At 40.3% G+C, this 16524-nt stretch overlaps 1 protein-coding gene across 1 annotated transcript in view; it reads left to right on the top strand.

Moving 5' to 3' along the window:
• Positions 1-16524, top strand: part of VDR (vitamin D receptor) — a 1187212-nt gene that overhangs the window by 1121008 nt on the left and 49680 nt on the right. Inside the window, exon 8 of the mRNA XM_044083873.1 lies at positions 5569-5720. Within this exon, the coding sequence (XP_043939808.1) occupies positions 5569-5720 (152 nt within the window). The remainder of the gene's footprint in view (positions 1-5568; positions 5721-16524) is intronic.

The following is a 16524-nucleotide window of genomic DNA, read 5'->3' as shown; positions in this document are numbered from 1 at the left end:
CAATATTGAAAATGTTAGACTACATTTTTTGTAAAAAAAAAAAAAAAAAATGTGCAATTACTTATGTATAAAATATCTCTGTCATGTCAAAAGTGAGGAAACGGAGATCATCTACTTTGTCCAGCAGCAACTTTGATGTTAGTTAAGTGTGTGTGTGAGTCATACCTCTCAACCACTTAGAGCAAGAAATCTGTACAAAGCTATAAGTAAAAGTGGGTCAAAAGGCCAAAAATAGGGATCATTTTTAAATTTTGCTCTTACAAACTTAGAAAGTTGATAGAATAACAGGTTGTGTCATGATTTGCCAGAAAACTACAATTTTATGAAAAAATGGACCAAAAATATGAGGCAACAATCGGGACATTCTGTGAAAATTTGTACAGTTGAGCGGTATGGTGTGTTGAGCGGTATGGTGTGAATACATGTATGTGTGAGGCTGTAGTAATAAGCCACAAAGACAGTGGATGTGATGTAACATCTTTTATTGGACAAACATAGGTTTTGCACTTACTCAAGATTTTGAGCTGGCATGAGCCCTTCTTCAGGAGTTAAGTTACCAATGTTAAATACAGTTCTTAAATATCCACTTGTGCCTAAATAGAGAAGTACATCATTTATTTCTAATTGGCCTGAAAGCTTGAGTAATTATAAAACCTATGTTGATCCTATAAAAGGTATTACATCACGTCTGTGTTCCACTGTCTTTGCTTTTTTTACATGGCCAACATGGAATTTCTTTGTTTTTTATTCCCTTATATTAATACGCTAGTAACACTAGTCCCCTGAGAAAAGATAGATAAAGTTATATAGATGTGCTGCTTAATGCCCAAATTCATAAAGGCTTAAATCAGTTGTTTCAAGTTTTAGGATCAGTTTGGAAGAACCTTTTGTTTTGCAAGATGTGTGGCATCCCAGGACCACAACTTGATAGAATTAACCAGAGTGTCACTGACATTGTTCCATTCATCCTAATGGACCAGTCCAGGTCTTATCTATCACTGATCCCTGAACCGACATCTGTAGTCCGACTAAGTCAGCAGATTTTTTTTAAGGCAGGCAAACTAATGATGATGGTCCAATGAAAAACAGTTCAGCTTTTGCCATGAGTTATTTAAATCAGTTCATCAGGTTTGTTGTACTTGCACAAAAAGTCCATTAACCATTGTTTACAACCTATTTCATACACTATTAAAGGGAATAAGAACAAACCTTTGATGTTGCCCACAAGCCCTAATCCTTTTCTAAAGAGGGAACGGATCTCCTCCTCTTTCACTTTCACTGGAGGAACAAGATTTTCATTTTAATCAAACAGGCTGTCTAAATATATTTCTGAAGAAGGATGGAAGATATGGAGTCTCATGGTTCATCGATGGGTCTCAGCATACAATCTAGAGAAGTGCTTTAACTTTCCCCAGTTCCTTTTGCAGTCTGTGATGTTATATGGATCTCTAGAACAGAGGAATATGCATAGCAGGCATTTCCTGGATCAGACCTGTCCAAGTTCCTTGGAAATAGCATCAGTTTCCTTGAGTTAAAGAATATACTTCTAGTGTTTAGACCTTGAAGCCCATATAAAACCCAAATTCCTGTTTGAGATTGTATATTCAGACAGTGGTGCGTTACTTGAACAAGTAGATGCAGTTCTTTTCTACTTTCCTCTGTAGCAAATCAGATTTAATGTAGATGCACGTGCATCATAAGGAGGCATCTTCTCGGTACTTTTCCACATCCCAGTGCAATACATTGTCCCTTTAGTTCTGCATTTTGGCTTAGAGATGTCTTTTCCATCTCAGTTGAAGACCCTTCCTGGAGCCTTTAGCAGGATATTGTTCAGACCATCTTCCAGAAACTGTGCACACAGGATGTTACCATTTTAACTATTCAGGACAACATAGTGCTACTCACATTCTGCCTCCACCAGTAGAGTAGAATGGTATGAGCATTAGGCATCTTCTCAGAAGAGGGTGAGTTTTTCTGCATGCATTCTCCCTGTTACTGTCATCTCCCACTTGCTGGTGAAGAATCAGATGGAAATCTTAAGGCTTATTTTCTTTAGCAAGTAGATGGCCAGAAGAGCAAAGTATCTGGCTGTTTGAATCTTGATCTCTCTGTAAATGATTCCTTTCTAAGCTCCTGGGGTTTTGATGCAGAGGCAAGACTGTTACTTCTGCTTGAAGGAGTTATTGTTGCGTGTTTGTATGTGTTCAATTATAGCAACCTGTGGAGATCTCAGAGGTTCTAGAGGCTGTGACAGTAAGCTCTCCAATTGGGCATTGTGCAAGATCCAATAGAAGCAGTTTCTGTATTGTGGCTGAAAGATATTCATTCCCTCATCCATTTGTAAATCTGTAGGACTCTGTTGTTCCATCATTATTTTACATGTGTCTGCTGTATTGGCATAGTTTGATCTGGTGGAGAGCAGGAGTCCACTCTGGCATAGATTAAGCAGCTTATAAAAGGCATCCTTCATCTGCATGCACCAGTGTAGAGTCATTGTCTGCTTTGAGGCATGAACCTGTTGACTGATGTGATACTACATCCTTCACTCAAGCCACGTGGTTTCCTAAACCTGGGTTTCTCTCCAGAATGAAACTTTTCTTTGTGACTTTTTTCTCTGCCTAACACATTTCCAGGACTCGGTGACTTGTGTGCAAGCAGCCTCACCTCATCTTCTGCAAGATAAAAGCTTTTCTCAGGTTAAATAATTTCCTCCCAGGCTTGGTGTCTGAAGTAGTGTCCAGTCTGTTCAGTTTGCATCCTTTGCTGGGGCGAACAGTAAAGTGAAAAGTTATCTTCCGTACCCTGGAAGCAAACTGTAATCACACACTGCTGCCCCCTTGGGTCTGTAGGCAGAGGAGAAGGAGGGACCAAAAGTCCATTTCCTTTTTTCTTGTAGAGATAGTTTTGCTGTTTATGAGTCAGTTGGAAATAAATTGATTGAAAGCTACATTCCTTTTGTCACCTGAAGGCTGACTGACAGACCATAAACCAGCGAGGTGACAAGACATTCCATCGACTGGGAGGTCGATACATCTAATGAACATTTCTGGAGTGGTTCAATGGCAGTCATGCATGCATACTTTTAACAAGGAGATTACTTTGATCTTTAATTGTAGAATAGTGTTCTTGAGGTCAGTCTTATAAGGTATTTTGCCATTAATGCTGCTTTCTACCCTTCAGAGTCCTTCCATCTGTTTGGGATTTTTTGCATGTCTGTCTGGCTTTTCGCCCAAGGGTTATACCTGTTATGAAAGGTCCATCAACAAAAGCTTTTATACACAGGTGAATAAATGATCATACTTAGCATGATTCATAAGCTATCTGCACTACACACAATAGAAGGTAAAATGGAACTCCTCCTTCAGGACGTACGGTTTGGATGCAGATACTTATTTTCACTTTTTTGTCAATCAGATGTGCTGTCTTTGGGATAATGAGGTATTTAATTTTGCAGATGATTCCATTCTTCTGTGCAGCATCAAGTCTCTGTCAGACATCATCGTAACCTTGTTAATGGCCTTTGCATCCATAAGCATTTGTAGGTCTCTGGGTTAACACTTAGTTCTTCCAAAATGTAAGAAACTTAAAGGACAACTACATCCTAAGCACATTTCCTTTCTCTAGAATGTGTCTCCTCTCAACAGAAATATCCCCTTACTCCCAGATATTGCAAAAGCACAATTTAGAATTTCTTATGTGACATTTCTGCTCTAGTCTGTTTCCTCAGTGCACACCAAATGAGGCTAAGTGAAATCTCCTATTTTTTCAGAAATTAATGTCCGTTGCTGTTCCAGATTTTAAAGAAAAATTATGCAACTTTCTTGGTAGAGAAAAATAAGCACAGCGCTCTTTCTGTAGTTCTGTTTTGGTATTTGCATTCACTAGAGTCATAAAACTATTCAGATTGTAAGGACCCACAGTTTATGCTGTCATTAGTAGCTAAATTATTTCTTCTTCCCGAGGGCCATTAAACTTACTGAGCCTTTGCTTAGTTTTACATGCTATGTATACCTCCACAATAATGCTTACATATCTGAGCATATATCCAAAGTAAAGCAAAGGTTATAGATAGTAGACTGATATAAGTTACTGACAAGAAGTACACAAAACCATTTGCTATGTAAACCTGATTATGAAGTAGGCAGTTCACATGCAACTAAATGGCTGTTACTGTGGAAAGATATTTGTGTGAGTATCAGGTATGCATTTCAGATTCTGTTTTACTACACAAGTCTAGAGATACGTTAGTCTGTGAATACTCAGGATTTATAAATGCATTATCTAATTTATTGTGAAATTGCTATAAACAAGCCACAAGTTGGAATAGAAATGAACAGTGTTGCTGGCAAGACATGCCACATGGATCTTTTGATATGTATTACCAATTGCAGTTGATTAATTAGCTGAAGTTGTCTAAGGCAGGAAGTACTATACTGTGGTTGAACAAGGGAAGGAAACTAGAGGAGGAATGCTTGAGACAGGACCTGAATCTTAAATTCCATTTTTATAAAAGCTATGTTATCTCCGCTATTTGCGTTATCTCCCCAAGCACGTTTTTTAAAGAATGTAGGAAAAAGAAAAACAAACCTGTAAGAGTCTCAACAAATCAGTCACAGACACTCCTGCTGTTGATTTTCAGACACAGCAGTATTTTTCACTGCTTCAAATCTAAGTGAATAAATATAATCTGAAAGTACAAACAAGGGCATATAACATCAGCTGTGTTCTTACAGTGTATTACAGTCGAGAAGCTTTCTAAGAAAACAAAATCACATGAGCATGTCTTCCCCATGAGGACATTTGGGTTAGGGAAAAAAATAATTAAGTACTTGTTTAACTATTAGTGTGTAGAACTTCATGACGTAAAAACAAAATAAATAAATAAAGCTTTTTTTTTTTTTTTTTTTTAGTTTCTGGCTGCTAATTATATGTACAAGGTCTGAGATAGCACTACAGTTGGGAAAAGAAAAATTCCCCTGATATCCACTGTACCATAGTCTCACACAGAAAAAAAGCTGGTATGTGCATTCAGCTGATTTTCAATCACACTGGTCCATGCTCCCACATCATGAGGTGTGTGTGTGTGTATATGTCTGTTTTACTACTTTGGGAGTGTAACCATTTTTTTCTAATAATCTCCCAAGTTTTCAGATATTTTAGGATTCAGTACTTCATATTGATCAACTCAAACTCTGTTATTCATAGTAGACTTGTTCTTCTTTCAGCTTTGTCCCGGTTAGGGGTCACCACAGCGGAACTCCGGTCCGCTAATGATTGGCAGTAGATTTTTTATGGGTGTCAAGGTGCCAGCTCGATGCCTAACCTTCAACGAAGGTACGACCATTCTACGCATGTCTTTCTAATGCCACTCTACCACAGGGAGGACATGCAGACTCCACACAGAAGGCTCTCCAGCCGAGAATCAAATGGAAGAACCTCTTGCTGTGAGGCAACAATGCTACCGCTTCACCACCGTGGCTTGTTATTCATAGTAGACTAATTTGTTATTTTCATTACTTTGCCCTTTGTATGTAATTTTATCTGAATTGCTTATGATTTTCTTTGCAGGGAGCTAACAGCAGAGGACCAAATTGCCTTGTTGAAGTCCAGTGCCATTGAAATCATCATGCTGCGTTCCAATCAGTCCTTTTCACTGGAAGACATGTCATGGGACTGTGGAAGCAATGATTTTAAGTACAAGGTCGATGATGTAACTCAAGGTACCATTCAGAATCTTCTTAGTTTGTTTTTATTTTTCTGCAGCATTGTGAAAAATGAAATACAGAAAATTGACTTGTTTTTTGGTTTCACATAAAATGCTCTGTTGTCTGGGTTTAATTATAAATATGAGTATAGCCAAGGTAAAGAGCAAATATTTAGATAGTATATGAGGTGAACCTTGATGTGGTCTGGACTATTCTACTAATAGACCGTAAGCTGAGGGTCATTATACATAAAATTAGTCTAATGCCATGGCTTGTCTATTCACTGAGGATATTTCTTGTATTTCTGAAAAGGAAGTTTTGTTTACTGTGGCAGGATGTTGTCTTTTTACTGTAGGGCAACAAAACACCTAGAATTTCCTTCAGGAATCTTGGATACATTAAGAACACCAGTGGTAGTTAATCTGGAGATTTGTATTGGCTCTAGTGTCTTATCTGCCCTTAAGTGTTCTGTGTGGCTGCATGCCTAATGGAGTATATAGACTTATTTTATTAGGGAAAAAAAAGAAGCTTGATTGAGCTGTCCAGCTGTATTACCTTATACCACATAATTTATCTGGCCATGGAGGTAAGGTCCACTCTGTTAGCTACCTGTTTGAGAAGATATTATGGGGCATCCTGCAATGAGTACCATGAGATTTGAGGTTGATGAGAATCTACAGTTAACTGGAGGTGCCAGCCTTGGAGCATGTAATGTAGGAGACATAATGGATGCCAGAGAATAGATAGGGTTGAACATACTGAGGAAAGCAGTCTCACATAGCAGTATACCATTTGTGATACCTTATTTGTCTCAAAATGACACAGCCTCTTTAGTAGCATGACCTGTTGTCCTAATTTGAGTGTAAAGAATGAAACTGCTGTGCATTGCAGAATAGGTGGATTCTATAGGAATGTGCATATTTCAGCATATCACAAAAAGTTGAGCGGGTTCAAGACCTGGAAGTTAAGGCGGCACTAGAGATCATTGATTGAAAAATGGAGTTTCTTTCAGTGTCACTTCTACAGTAAGATTAAAATTGGTATTATTGATAGTTTCGTTTAATGTTTATTTAGCATAGATTTATTTGGAAACGATGTCCTAGTTACAATGGTTTCTTTTCTAAATACAAGTTAATTGAGCATGACCGTTAGTGTGTGTTTATAAGTCATGTACTAAGACAACGGAAAGGAAACACACTAAAAGTTGAGAAAGAAAACATAGGCTGTAAACGGACTTCAATGGCCACAAGCTGAAATTGTAAAACGAGCAGGAGATGTTCAGTAAGCAAACAAAAACTTTTATTAAACAAAGTATTCAGTGTACTAAGACAGCTTGCCTTCTCCAGCTGTGTAGGTCAGAGAAAGTAAGATACATTGTTAAGTTTAGCTAATAGATTTACCAAAAAGGCATGCTTGCTAGAACTGTGTATTAAAGGGAACAATGCATTGAGAAGATGAATCACCAGCTTTCTGTCTTTATCTTCAGTAATACTGCTGCTGGCAAAGATCAATGACGTGCAATAAATTGAATCTTGATGGTTTTGTATTCAACCAGAAGTATATACTGTGTGCACCAGATTCAAAAATACTCTGTTCAACACTAGGTAGTGCCAAGCTTGAAAAACAGGACCAAGTCACAAAGAGGGGTTCACGAAGAAACATTGTGAATAAATAGCACATTGTGGTATGCTAAGTCAGATGGCAGTTTAGTATAGCATTCTGTTGCACTCCTTGGGACAGATTACAAACACTTGCTCTGTGTAAGCGACTTACTCCAGTGTAAGCCAGCTCCTATTCTGAAGACTTGCTGTCAGTATAAGGTTTATGTATAAAGCAGGCTTGTATCAAGCCACATTCTGTTAATACTTGCTCTTGGTATAAAGTCTCTTACTCCAGATCAAGACATTTACACTGAGACCAAGCCTTTTGACCCCAGTATTACCCAAGTAACCTGATGAAGTATTAACCTCTTCAGGCTATGTATGTTGTGAAATGTGTAGCTCAGTACTGAACTGAAATAATTTCAGTAATTAAAAAAAAATCTGTGCCAGTTTGTGTGATGCTTGCAGCTTTATTCTGCACAGAGGAGCTAATGGTAGACTAGTTTGCGTGATTTTTGTAGATGTATTCTGCACAAAAAAGATGCAGTTACATAATGCATGTTTTGTTTACACATTGTGCAAGATGACTGCCCTATGTTTCATGATTTTGGAGACTGCCACTGGCTTAATCAGCAGCAATGTACTCTTATAAATCACATCAAGAACGTACTTCAGTCTCTATGTGCAGCCTGTTCGGACTGACTCAGAAGCCATCTGTACTGAGACACCTTGGTTATTTCTCTGTTGCTAGTGACAATTTGTCTTTGTGATTACTTGCAACTTAACCTTGTGGCTAAGCACAAGGCTTTTGAAGTCTGGCCAACTGTTTATATGTGTACTTATTTAGTCTGCTGTGAATTTTTCAGATAGACCATGGAAGGGGAGGGGAGGAATTCCTTTTTCCTTTTTATTTTGCCGCCTTTGTTTTTCGGTCAGTCGTAGTGAACGAAACAGGTCTTTTATGTTAAATGTTATCTGTTTTCATCTCATCTGTTTCCTTGCTGTGGTTTTGTTTTGACAAATTAAAGCAAATGAAGTTGCAAAAAAGTATATTTTGAACTCCATGTGATCTTTCAATGATCCGTGGAAGATAATTTCAGTGAATCAAAAATAAATCAAGGAATTTCTTCTGACTGCAACAAATTAGAGAAGAATTTGTTTACTGTTGTCATGTTTTATATAAAAATGTAAGAATTGTTTTGTTTTCATTTTTGTTGTCTTAAAACACGTGGCCTTTTGATTATTTCTTCTGTTACATTATGTGCACAACCTTTAATGTTTACCAGCAAAAAGTAATTCAGTCTTGGTATAAATGTAGTTTATGCACTTCCAAAAGGAAATGTTCTGAGCCAGAATAGTAGACTCCAGTGTTACAAGAAACTTAAGGGATGAACATTTTATTAGTATTTATCTGAAACTGACTTTGGAGGGTAAAAGGAGCCTCACAGTACATATCTGTCTCTCAGTAAAGTGGATTTATTATACTTCCCTACCATTGTTTGTTCTTATTCTGCTGCTGATACTTTCATCAAGTACATTGGCTTAAAAGAATATCATGCCGTATGATGACAGCTGCCACTAACGTATATGTAACTGCATTCTACCATCTCATCAGGCATAAAGCTCTAATGCTGCTATCAGTGTTTATGAAGTAATATTTCCATATTTCATTATTTCAATTTTAAATTTTCCTGTTTTTTTTTTCGTGCCTTATCCGTTTAGACCCCAGTGGAGTTTTACATCTGTGTCATATGTATATCTACTTCTGTCTGTTTTTCTTGAACTTTTTCCTCTTACTGCAGTACTTTTGTTCCCCTTGCATTCTTAGTAAATGTAGTGACAAAACAAAATCCATTTTGTTCTCACAAAGGGGTAATATAGCTGTGTGGCAACATCTGATGTCAAAACAGACTGTTCCATAACTTAAAAAGTTACAGTATTTATTACTTCACTACTCTGACCTTCATTTGAGGAAGTCTCTTCCACAACGCATTTGACAGCCAACAAAAATATAACCTGAACATGACTAATGTTGTAATCTGGAGCATCCAAAATCTTGGCAAATTACACAAGACTGGCAATTCCTTACAGCTGAAACTAGACTTTCTAATATAAATTTGTAACTGCTGCCATCCCTTTTATATTCTGCCTACTTTCTTAACCAGGTTGTTCCATCTCCTCAGCATAAGTTTGATCATACATACATTAGAATTCAGTATGTTACTGGTGGTCGAAGTTTGAATTCTCGTGAATCGACTGCCCATGCTTCAACTTGCCAACAATTGGGGTTCCTCCATAGGAAATCACTTTCAGTATGTTGTGCTGACAGTGGTACCATTTTTGGAGGAATTCCTACCTTCTTTGAGTTGGCATGACCATGGAGTTGGTATGTATAAGTTTGGGGGATGTGGTGGACTTGCCCAGCCCCCCCCCAAAAAAAAACACACACACAAAAACACTTAAAATGTATTTTTTGGCAAGGTGTTTCCAGCAAATACAGTTTTGGAATTTCAATCCTCAATGCATTCACTTTTGTCCACTCATAGTGGAAGCAGTAGAATTACCCCAGTTTGTTATAGGCTGAGACACTACCAGCCCAGCTGTCTGTAATTGTGTAAATAATTTTATGTCATTTGTGAATATTGATGTGATTCATACACAACTCTAAGTTATGTACAGAGCTTCAAGAATGTAATCACAGCATGCTCTGCTGGAACATAGAAGATTAACTTACAAAATTTCAAGAAAATAAGTTAAAATTAAGTGCTTTATGATGTGATATAAAAGTTAGTTTCAGTGCAGCAAGGAGACAGGATGTCTAGAGCAAGATGTTTTTTATGTTGTCTTGGAGAGATGTAGTTACTAGGTTTAAAATGTAAAAAGTGTTTTATTGCTTTATGACTTCCTAACCACTGCACAGTTCTGAGGGATGTGTGTTTTTAACACAGAGAGGTTAAAATTCTGTTAAGTTTCTGTTTAGCCTGAGACCTGAAGTCAGGTGACAAGTGATGTCATCCAAGCTAACCCAACATGAAAATGTGATATTAATTTAAGAACTCTCTGAGAGAGACTGTGCATTTTGTATTTTGTCTTGGACTTAGCAAGAACATCTGCTCATCATCTGCACTTGCCTGTCAGTAAGTACGATTCAGGGCATATATTGATAGGAATATAGTAAAGATTAGTTTAGATGTTTTCTGTATTTATTTGAGACTCTCCTGCAATGTTGTTTTAAAAAAATCCTGTAATTTTGAACTCTGAAGTAACTGTGTTGAGTTACTGAGTATTGTCTTATTTTATTATTAAATATATTAAACCTATATTTGTGGCTTATGTTTGTGAGACATATTTAAGCTCTTAGAGTACTTGCATATGTATTTGGTGACACTGTACAGGCCACTCCTAAATAGCCTTGCAAGTCTTGGTCAGATTACCATTTAGATTAATAGTAATCTTACACAGTAGGATTGGACACCCTTTGTAAGGACCTTATAGTAGCTGATAAGTAAGGGTGGCTGGTGGCAGCTGGTACTATCTTATAGTCTGGGCAGAAGGGGGCATAGTTAGTAAACCTGTGGCAGCCTTTCCCAGGTGTGTGTGTGTGCATTTGTATATCAATCAAATCTCAGTGTGTGTGTTAGCTAATTGGGCAGGGACACAAATCACTGGTTGAACAGAGAGGGTGCTGGATGCCTTAGCTTGGTCACTCTGCTGAGATATTAACCCTAGAGCTGTGCCAGTGGGGAGTTGTACTGGGGCTCTGGAGAAAGAGGGAGAAACCAGCCCCAGGCTGTCAGTGATCTTTGTGTGCTCTTAAGGGAAACTGCACTCCACTGTGTTTGTACTTGTCATCCTCCCATTGTGCACTTCCCTCACTGTTGCCAGTGGTGAGTATTGAGGCTCATTGATTACTTGTCCAGTGCATGGGCATCACATATTAATTGGGTGACAGTGGTGAGATAGCCACATCACATATTAATAGGCTTGTACTGGTGTGGATTTTGAATTCCTGTAGCCCGTGTACAGGAGTCTGTGAAGGTGTTTGTCCTCTTAGTCAACCATATAGTGAACTTTCAGAGTTCATATCACAATTGTTTTATTTTTTGTTAGCTTAGTCAGGGAGAGCAGGAAATCATGTCAGCAGAGGAGTACGTCAAGATGACAAGGAGCCAGTGGGCTGAGATGTGCAGCTAAAGGACTGTTGCATGGCAACCTGACTAAGGCAGAAATGATTGAAGCTTTAGTCACAGCTGCATCACAGGATAGCAACCAGGAGGACATTCAGACTGGCTTTAGGAATGTACAGCTCTCAGAAAATGGAGAGTTCAACCTTTCTACAGAGGACTTAAAAATCCATCTGGAGTTAGAGACTTGAACTGGAGGCCATGCGTTTGGAAATAGAGGCAGCAGATAGACTGAGACATCTGGAAGCTGAGGAGAATGAGAAACTGCAACATGTAGAAGCTGAGAAAAATGACAAACTGCAATGCCTGACAGACTCAATGAGGTAATGGGGAAGGGAGTAACTGAACCCCAGAAGCACAAAGGTCAGTACATTTCTTCCACAATTTACGGAGGGAGATAATTTTGATAGTTTCATCCATATGTTTGAGAGGGTATGTAAACAGTATAATGTTGACCAAGGGCTCTCGGTACAGTTCCTGACCCCCCTCTACTCCATGGTAAAGGTGTAACTGCAGTTTATAAATTGTCTGAAACTGATTGTTTAAATTATAGTATTGTAAAGAACTGTCTTTTAAAATGTTTTAAGTTAACACCTGAAGCTTATCGAAAAAAGTTTTGTGAGCATAGATGCAAGGCAGACGAAAGTGTGTTTGAATATATTGCTAAACTAAGCACTTATTTTCATAGGTGGGTGAGTGGATGTTAGATCACCAGTTTTGATGGGCTGGCAGACCTTTTGGTGAGAGACCAAGCCTGTAGCACTTTGCCTGAGGACATGAGAAGCTGGTTAGCTGATAAACAATGCAATACTGCAGATCAGTTCTGGAAGAAGGGAGACCTATGCCTAGCAAGCAGGCATCACTGCACAGGAAAGGGACACCCAGTGCTGCTCATGGATCTAAGGGAATCCATGGTGGGCAGCTCAGATTGCCCCAACAGAGTCCACCAGTAGCAGGGGAAGCCACTAGTCCAGGTACACATCCAGGAACAAGGATTAAATGTTTTAAATGCAACCAATGGGGCCATGTAGCATATAGATGTCCATGGAAGTAAGGTGAGGAACAAAAGGTGAAAGAGCCAGTAAGTGGGAATGACAAAATGCCAGCAGAAAGTTGTCTCGAGACAACAAGGGTACCAAACTTCCACAAGAGGTTATATCCTATCTTAATGAATGGGGAAGAGGCCATTGCTAAGAGAGAGAGAGCCTCTGACCTAACCATTGTGAAGCCTGCAGTGGTTAAACAGTAGCACTTCTTTCCTGGGCAGTCTACTGCAGTCAGAGCTGTAGGGGGGACACCATTCCAAATACCTTTGGCTAGGGATCACCTTGACTGGGAGGGTGGAAAAGGAAGCCAGCAAGTAGGTGTGTTTGTGTTTGAGGATATCCCTGCAGATGTCCTGATAGGGAATGATTTTGATAAAGCAGTACCATGTGTGCATGCAGTTACATGCATTCAGGCTTTGAGACAAGCATGTGGGTCTGGTAGCCTGGGGGAGACAGACCACACACTTGCAGCCAGGACTGGTGAGGGAGCTACCCTGTAGCAATGAGACTAAAGGTAAGCCGCAGCTGCTTGTGGGAATCTGTATACTGGGACAAAGGGTTACTGTATAGAGAGTGGGACCCCCTGAGGGAGGGCTAGAGGATAAGAGAATACAGAAGTTGGTAGTGCCCAGAGCCTACCGTCTGGCACTTCTAGCCATAGCGAATGATATTCAATTGCAGGTCATATGAGCATAAAATGTACAAGGAGAAATATTACGCAGAATGTGTATTGGCCTGGGATTTCCAGAGATGTAACAAGGGTACTGCAGGACATGTGAGCTGTGCCAGAAGGTAGGCAAGGCAGGAGACAAGTTGAAAGCTCCTTTGATGCCTTTGTCTGTGATTGAGGAGCCATTTCAGAAGGTAGCTGTGGAGATTGTGGGGACTCTGAGTACCCCAAGTTCCACAGGGAAAAAGTATATCTTAGTGGTAGTAGATTATGCTACCACATACCCTAAAGTGGTGACTCTGTCCTCCATTGAGTCAAAAAAGCTGGCAAATGCTTTGTTAGAGATTTTAGCAGGGCAGGTTTCCCAAAAGAAATACTGACTAAAAGAGGTGCCAATTTCATGTCAGACCTGCTGTCTTGTTTGTGGAAGCACTGTGGGGTGAAGCACATAAAGATCATCCCCTACCATCCCCAGACTAATGGTCTTGTTAAGAGGTTAAACTCTACACTGAAGTCCATGCTATGGGCATTTGCAGACCAGTTTAATAGTGAGTGGGACAAATATTTGCCCCATCTGTTTGCTTACAGAGAGGTACCCAAGGAATCCTCAGGATTTTCACCATTTGAGTTGTTCTATGGGCATATAGGGTGAGGAGACCGCTAGATTTGATCCGAGATGAGCAGGGGGTGAGTGCGAATCCCACAAGGAATCTGTTGTGGCTTATGTCCTAAACCTCATCTCTGTATCACTGCTGGACAGAGGCACGGCAAACTAATGGGTATAGTATTCTTCAACCTAAGGGGAGGTGAAAGCCACATAACTCTGCCTAGGCTTATAAATGCCTGCATCTCTGTCACTGCTGGACACAGACACGGCAAACTAATGGGTATAGTATTCTTCAACACTAAGGGTGGCCTAGTATGAACCTATGAACCTATAAGGCTCAGGGAAATCATGGGCTTGGCCCAGAGGAAGCCCAACATCAGAAAAAGGTGTGGTATGGCAAGAATGCTTGAGCTAGAGAGTATGCTGTAGGGCAGCTTGTAATGGTTCTCATTCCTCTCAGATACAAGTTGCAGGCAGCTTGGGAGGGACCCTACAAGGTGGTACGGAAGGTCAGTGTTGTTAACTATGTGGTAGAACTGCTAGGCAGGAGGCAGGGCTACAAATTGTACCATGTTAACAGGATGAAACCAAACCATGATAGGGAGGCCCTTGTGCTGAGTATTTGCAGTGGATGGCAGGAGGAGTCTGAGGGGAATCTGGTGACTGATCTCCTCAGTGAGGCTCGGATTGACACCTCAGTGGTAGTGGTAGCAATGTCCCGGCAGCTATCCCCTACCCAGGTTTGAGAAATCTGAACATTGTTACAAGAGTGTGGAGGCATGTGCACTGGGAAACCAGGTTCCACCCACCTGATGCAGCACCATGTGGATACAGTACCCCAAAGGCCTATTAAACAGGCCCCTTATAGGGTGCCTGAGGGAGCCAGATAGACTCTGAGGGAGGAGATACATGAAATGTTGGAACTAGGGGTAATCCAGGAGTCCAGCCATCCCTGTGCCTCCCCAGTAGTGCTAGTACCAAAGATAGATGGCAGCACCAGGTTCTGTGTGGACTACAGGAAATTAAATAGTCACACAGAGTCAGATGCTTACCCCATGCCTAGGACAGGTGAAGCCCTAGAGCAGCTGGGTGAGGCTAAGTATCTTGCCACCAATGATCTTGCCAAGGGTTACTGGCAGGTGCCCTTGACTCCCAGCACTAGAGAGAGAGGTCAGCCTTTGTGACTCCTTTTGGTTTGTATGAGTTCATGAAGATGCCCTCTGGGATGAAAAATGCCCCAGTGACTTTCCAGAGGCTAATAGATTGTATCCTATCAGGAGCAGGAGATTTTGCCCTTGCTTACCTAGATGATATTGCTATCTGCAGCCATTCCTGGCAAGAGCACTTTCAGCATTTCACTATTTCACTGAGGTGCTGGGCAGACTACAGAGGGCAGGGTTGACCATTACGCCGAGCAAATGTCAGGTGGGTATGGCAGAGGTCTCCTACCTGGGACAGAGTGGGGAGTGGTAAGATCAGGACAGAACCTTCCAAAGTGGAAGCCATTCAGGCATGGCCTGCCCATGTTACCAAAAAGCAGTTGAGGTTATTCTTAGGGACAGTGAGGTACTACAGAAAGTTTGTCTCCAGTTATAGTGCCATAGCTGCTCCCCTCACAGACTAGACAAGAAAAAGCAATCCATATAAAGTAGTGTGGACCCCAGCATGTGAGCAGGCATTCCAGAAACTTAAAGGAGCTTTGGAAGGACCCCTGTGTTAGTCCAGATTAGAGCAAAGAATTTGTTGTGCAGGTGGATGCGTCAAACCATTGGGTGGGGGTTGTACTTTTAGCCAGGGTTCCTTAGAGGGAGAAGAGCACCCAGTGGTATATCTCAGTCATAGGCTCCAACCCAGGGAGGAATGCATCTGCAGAAAAAGAATGCCTAGCCATAGTGTTGCCACTGCAGAAACTTCAGCCCTATCTGTATGTAAGGAAATTCACTGTAGTTACAGACCACAATCCCTTAACATGGCTACATTGAGCCAGCCAGCAAAATGTCAAGTTAATCAGGTGGAGCCTAGGGTTACAAGCATATGATATGACAGTGCAGCACCGCATTGGGGTTAGCAATGCCAACGCAGATGAGCTCTCAAGACAGGGAATGGGGAAAAAGTATTCCCAGACAGGCTCACTCCTCTCAATCAACGTTTCTCAAGGGTCACTTGAAAAACTAGCTTGAGTTTTCGCAGAGGGGGGTGTGTGACACTGCCAGCCCAGTTATCTGGAATTTTGTAAATAATTCTGTGTCATTTGTGAATATTGATTTGATTTATACAGAACTCTGAGCTTCAAGAATGTAACCACAGCATACCCTACTTGTAACATAGATTAACTTACAAAACGTCAAGAAAATAAGTTGAAATTAAGTGCTTTATGATGTGCTATAAAAGTCAATGCAGCAAGGAGACAGGATATCTAGAGTTAGGAGTTTTTTCTGTTGTCTTGGAGAGTAGTAGTTACTAGGTTTAAAATGTAAAAAGTGCTTTATTGCTTTATAACCTTGAAGCACCTGAACAGTTCTGAGAGAGATGTATTTTTAACATAAACATTAAAATTCTGTAAAGTTTCTCTTTTGCCTGGGAACTGAAGTCAGATGACAAAAAATAATGTCATCTAGATAACCCAGCAGTAACGTGATATTAATTTAAGAACTGTGCATTTTGTATTTTGTCTTGGACCTAGCAAGAACATCTACTCATCGTCACCTGCA

The sequence above is a fragment of the Protopterus annectens genome, chromosome 9.part0 (genome assembly GCF_019279795.1).
Source record: "Protopterus annectens isolate FY-2018-M chromosome 9.part0, PAN1.0, whole genome shotgun sequence".
In the NCBI taxonomy this organism is placed as follows: domain Eukaryota; kingdom Metazoa; phylum Chordata; order Ceratodontiformes; family Protopteridae; genus Protopterus; species Protopterus annectens.
The sequence above is the reverse complement of the archived record's forward strand: the minus strand, read 5'-3'. Positions and strand labels throughout refer to the sequence as shown.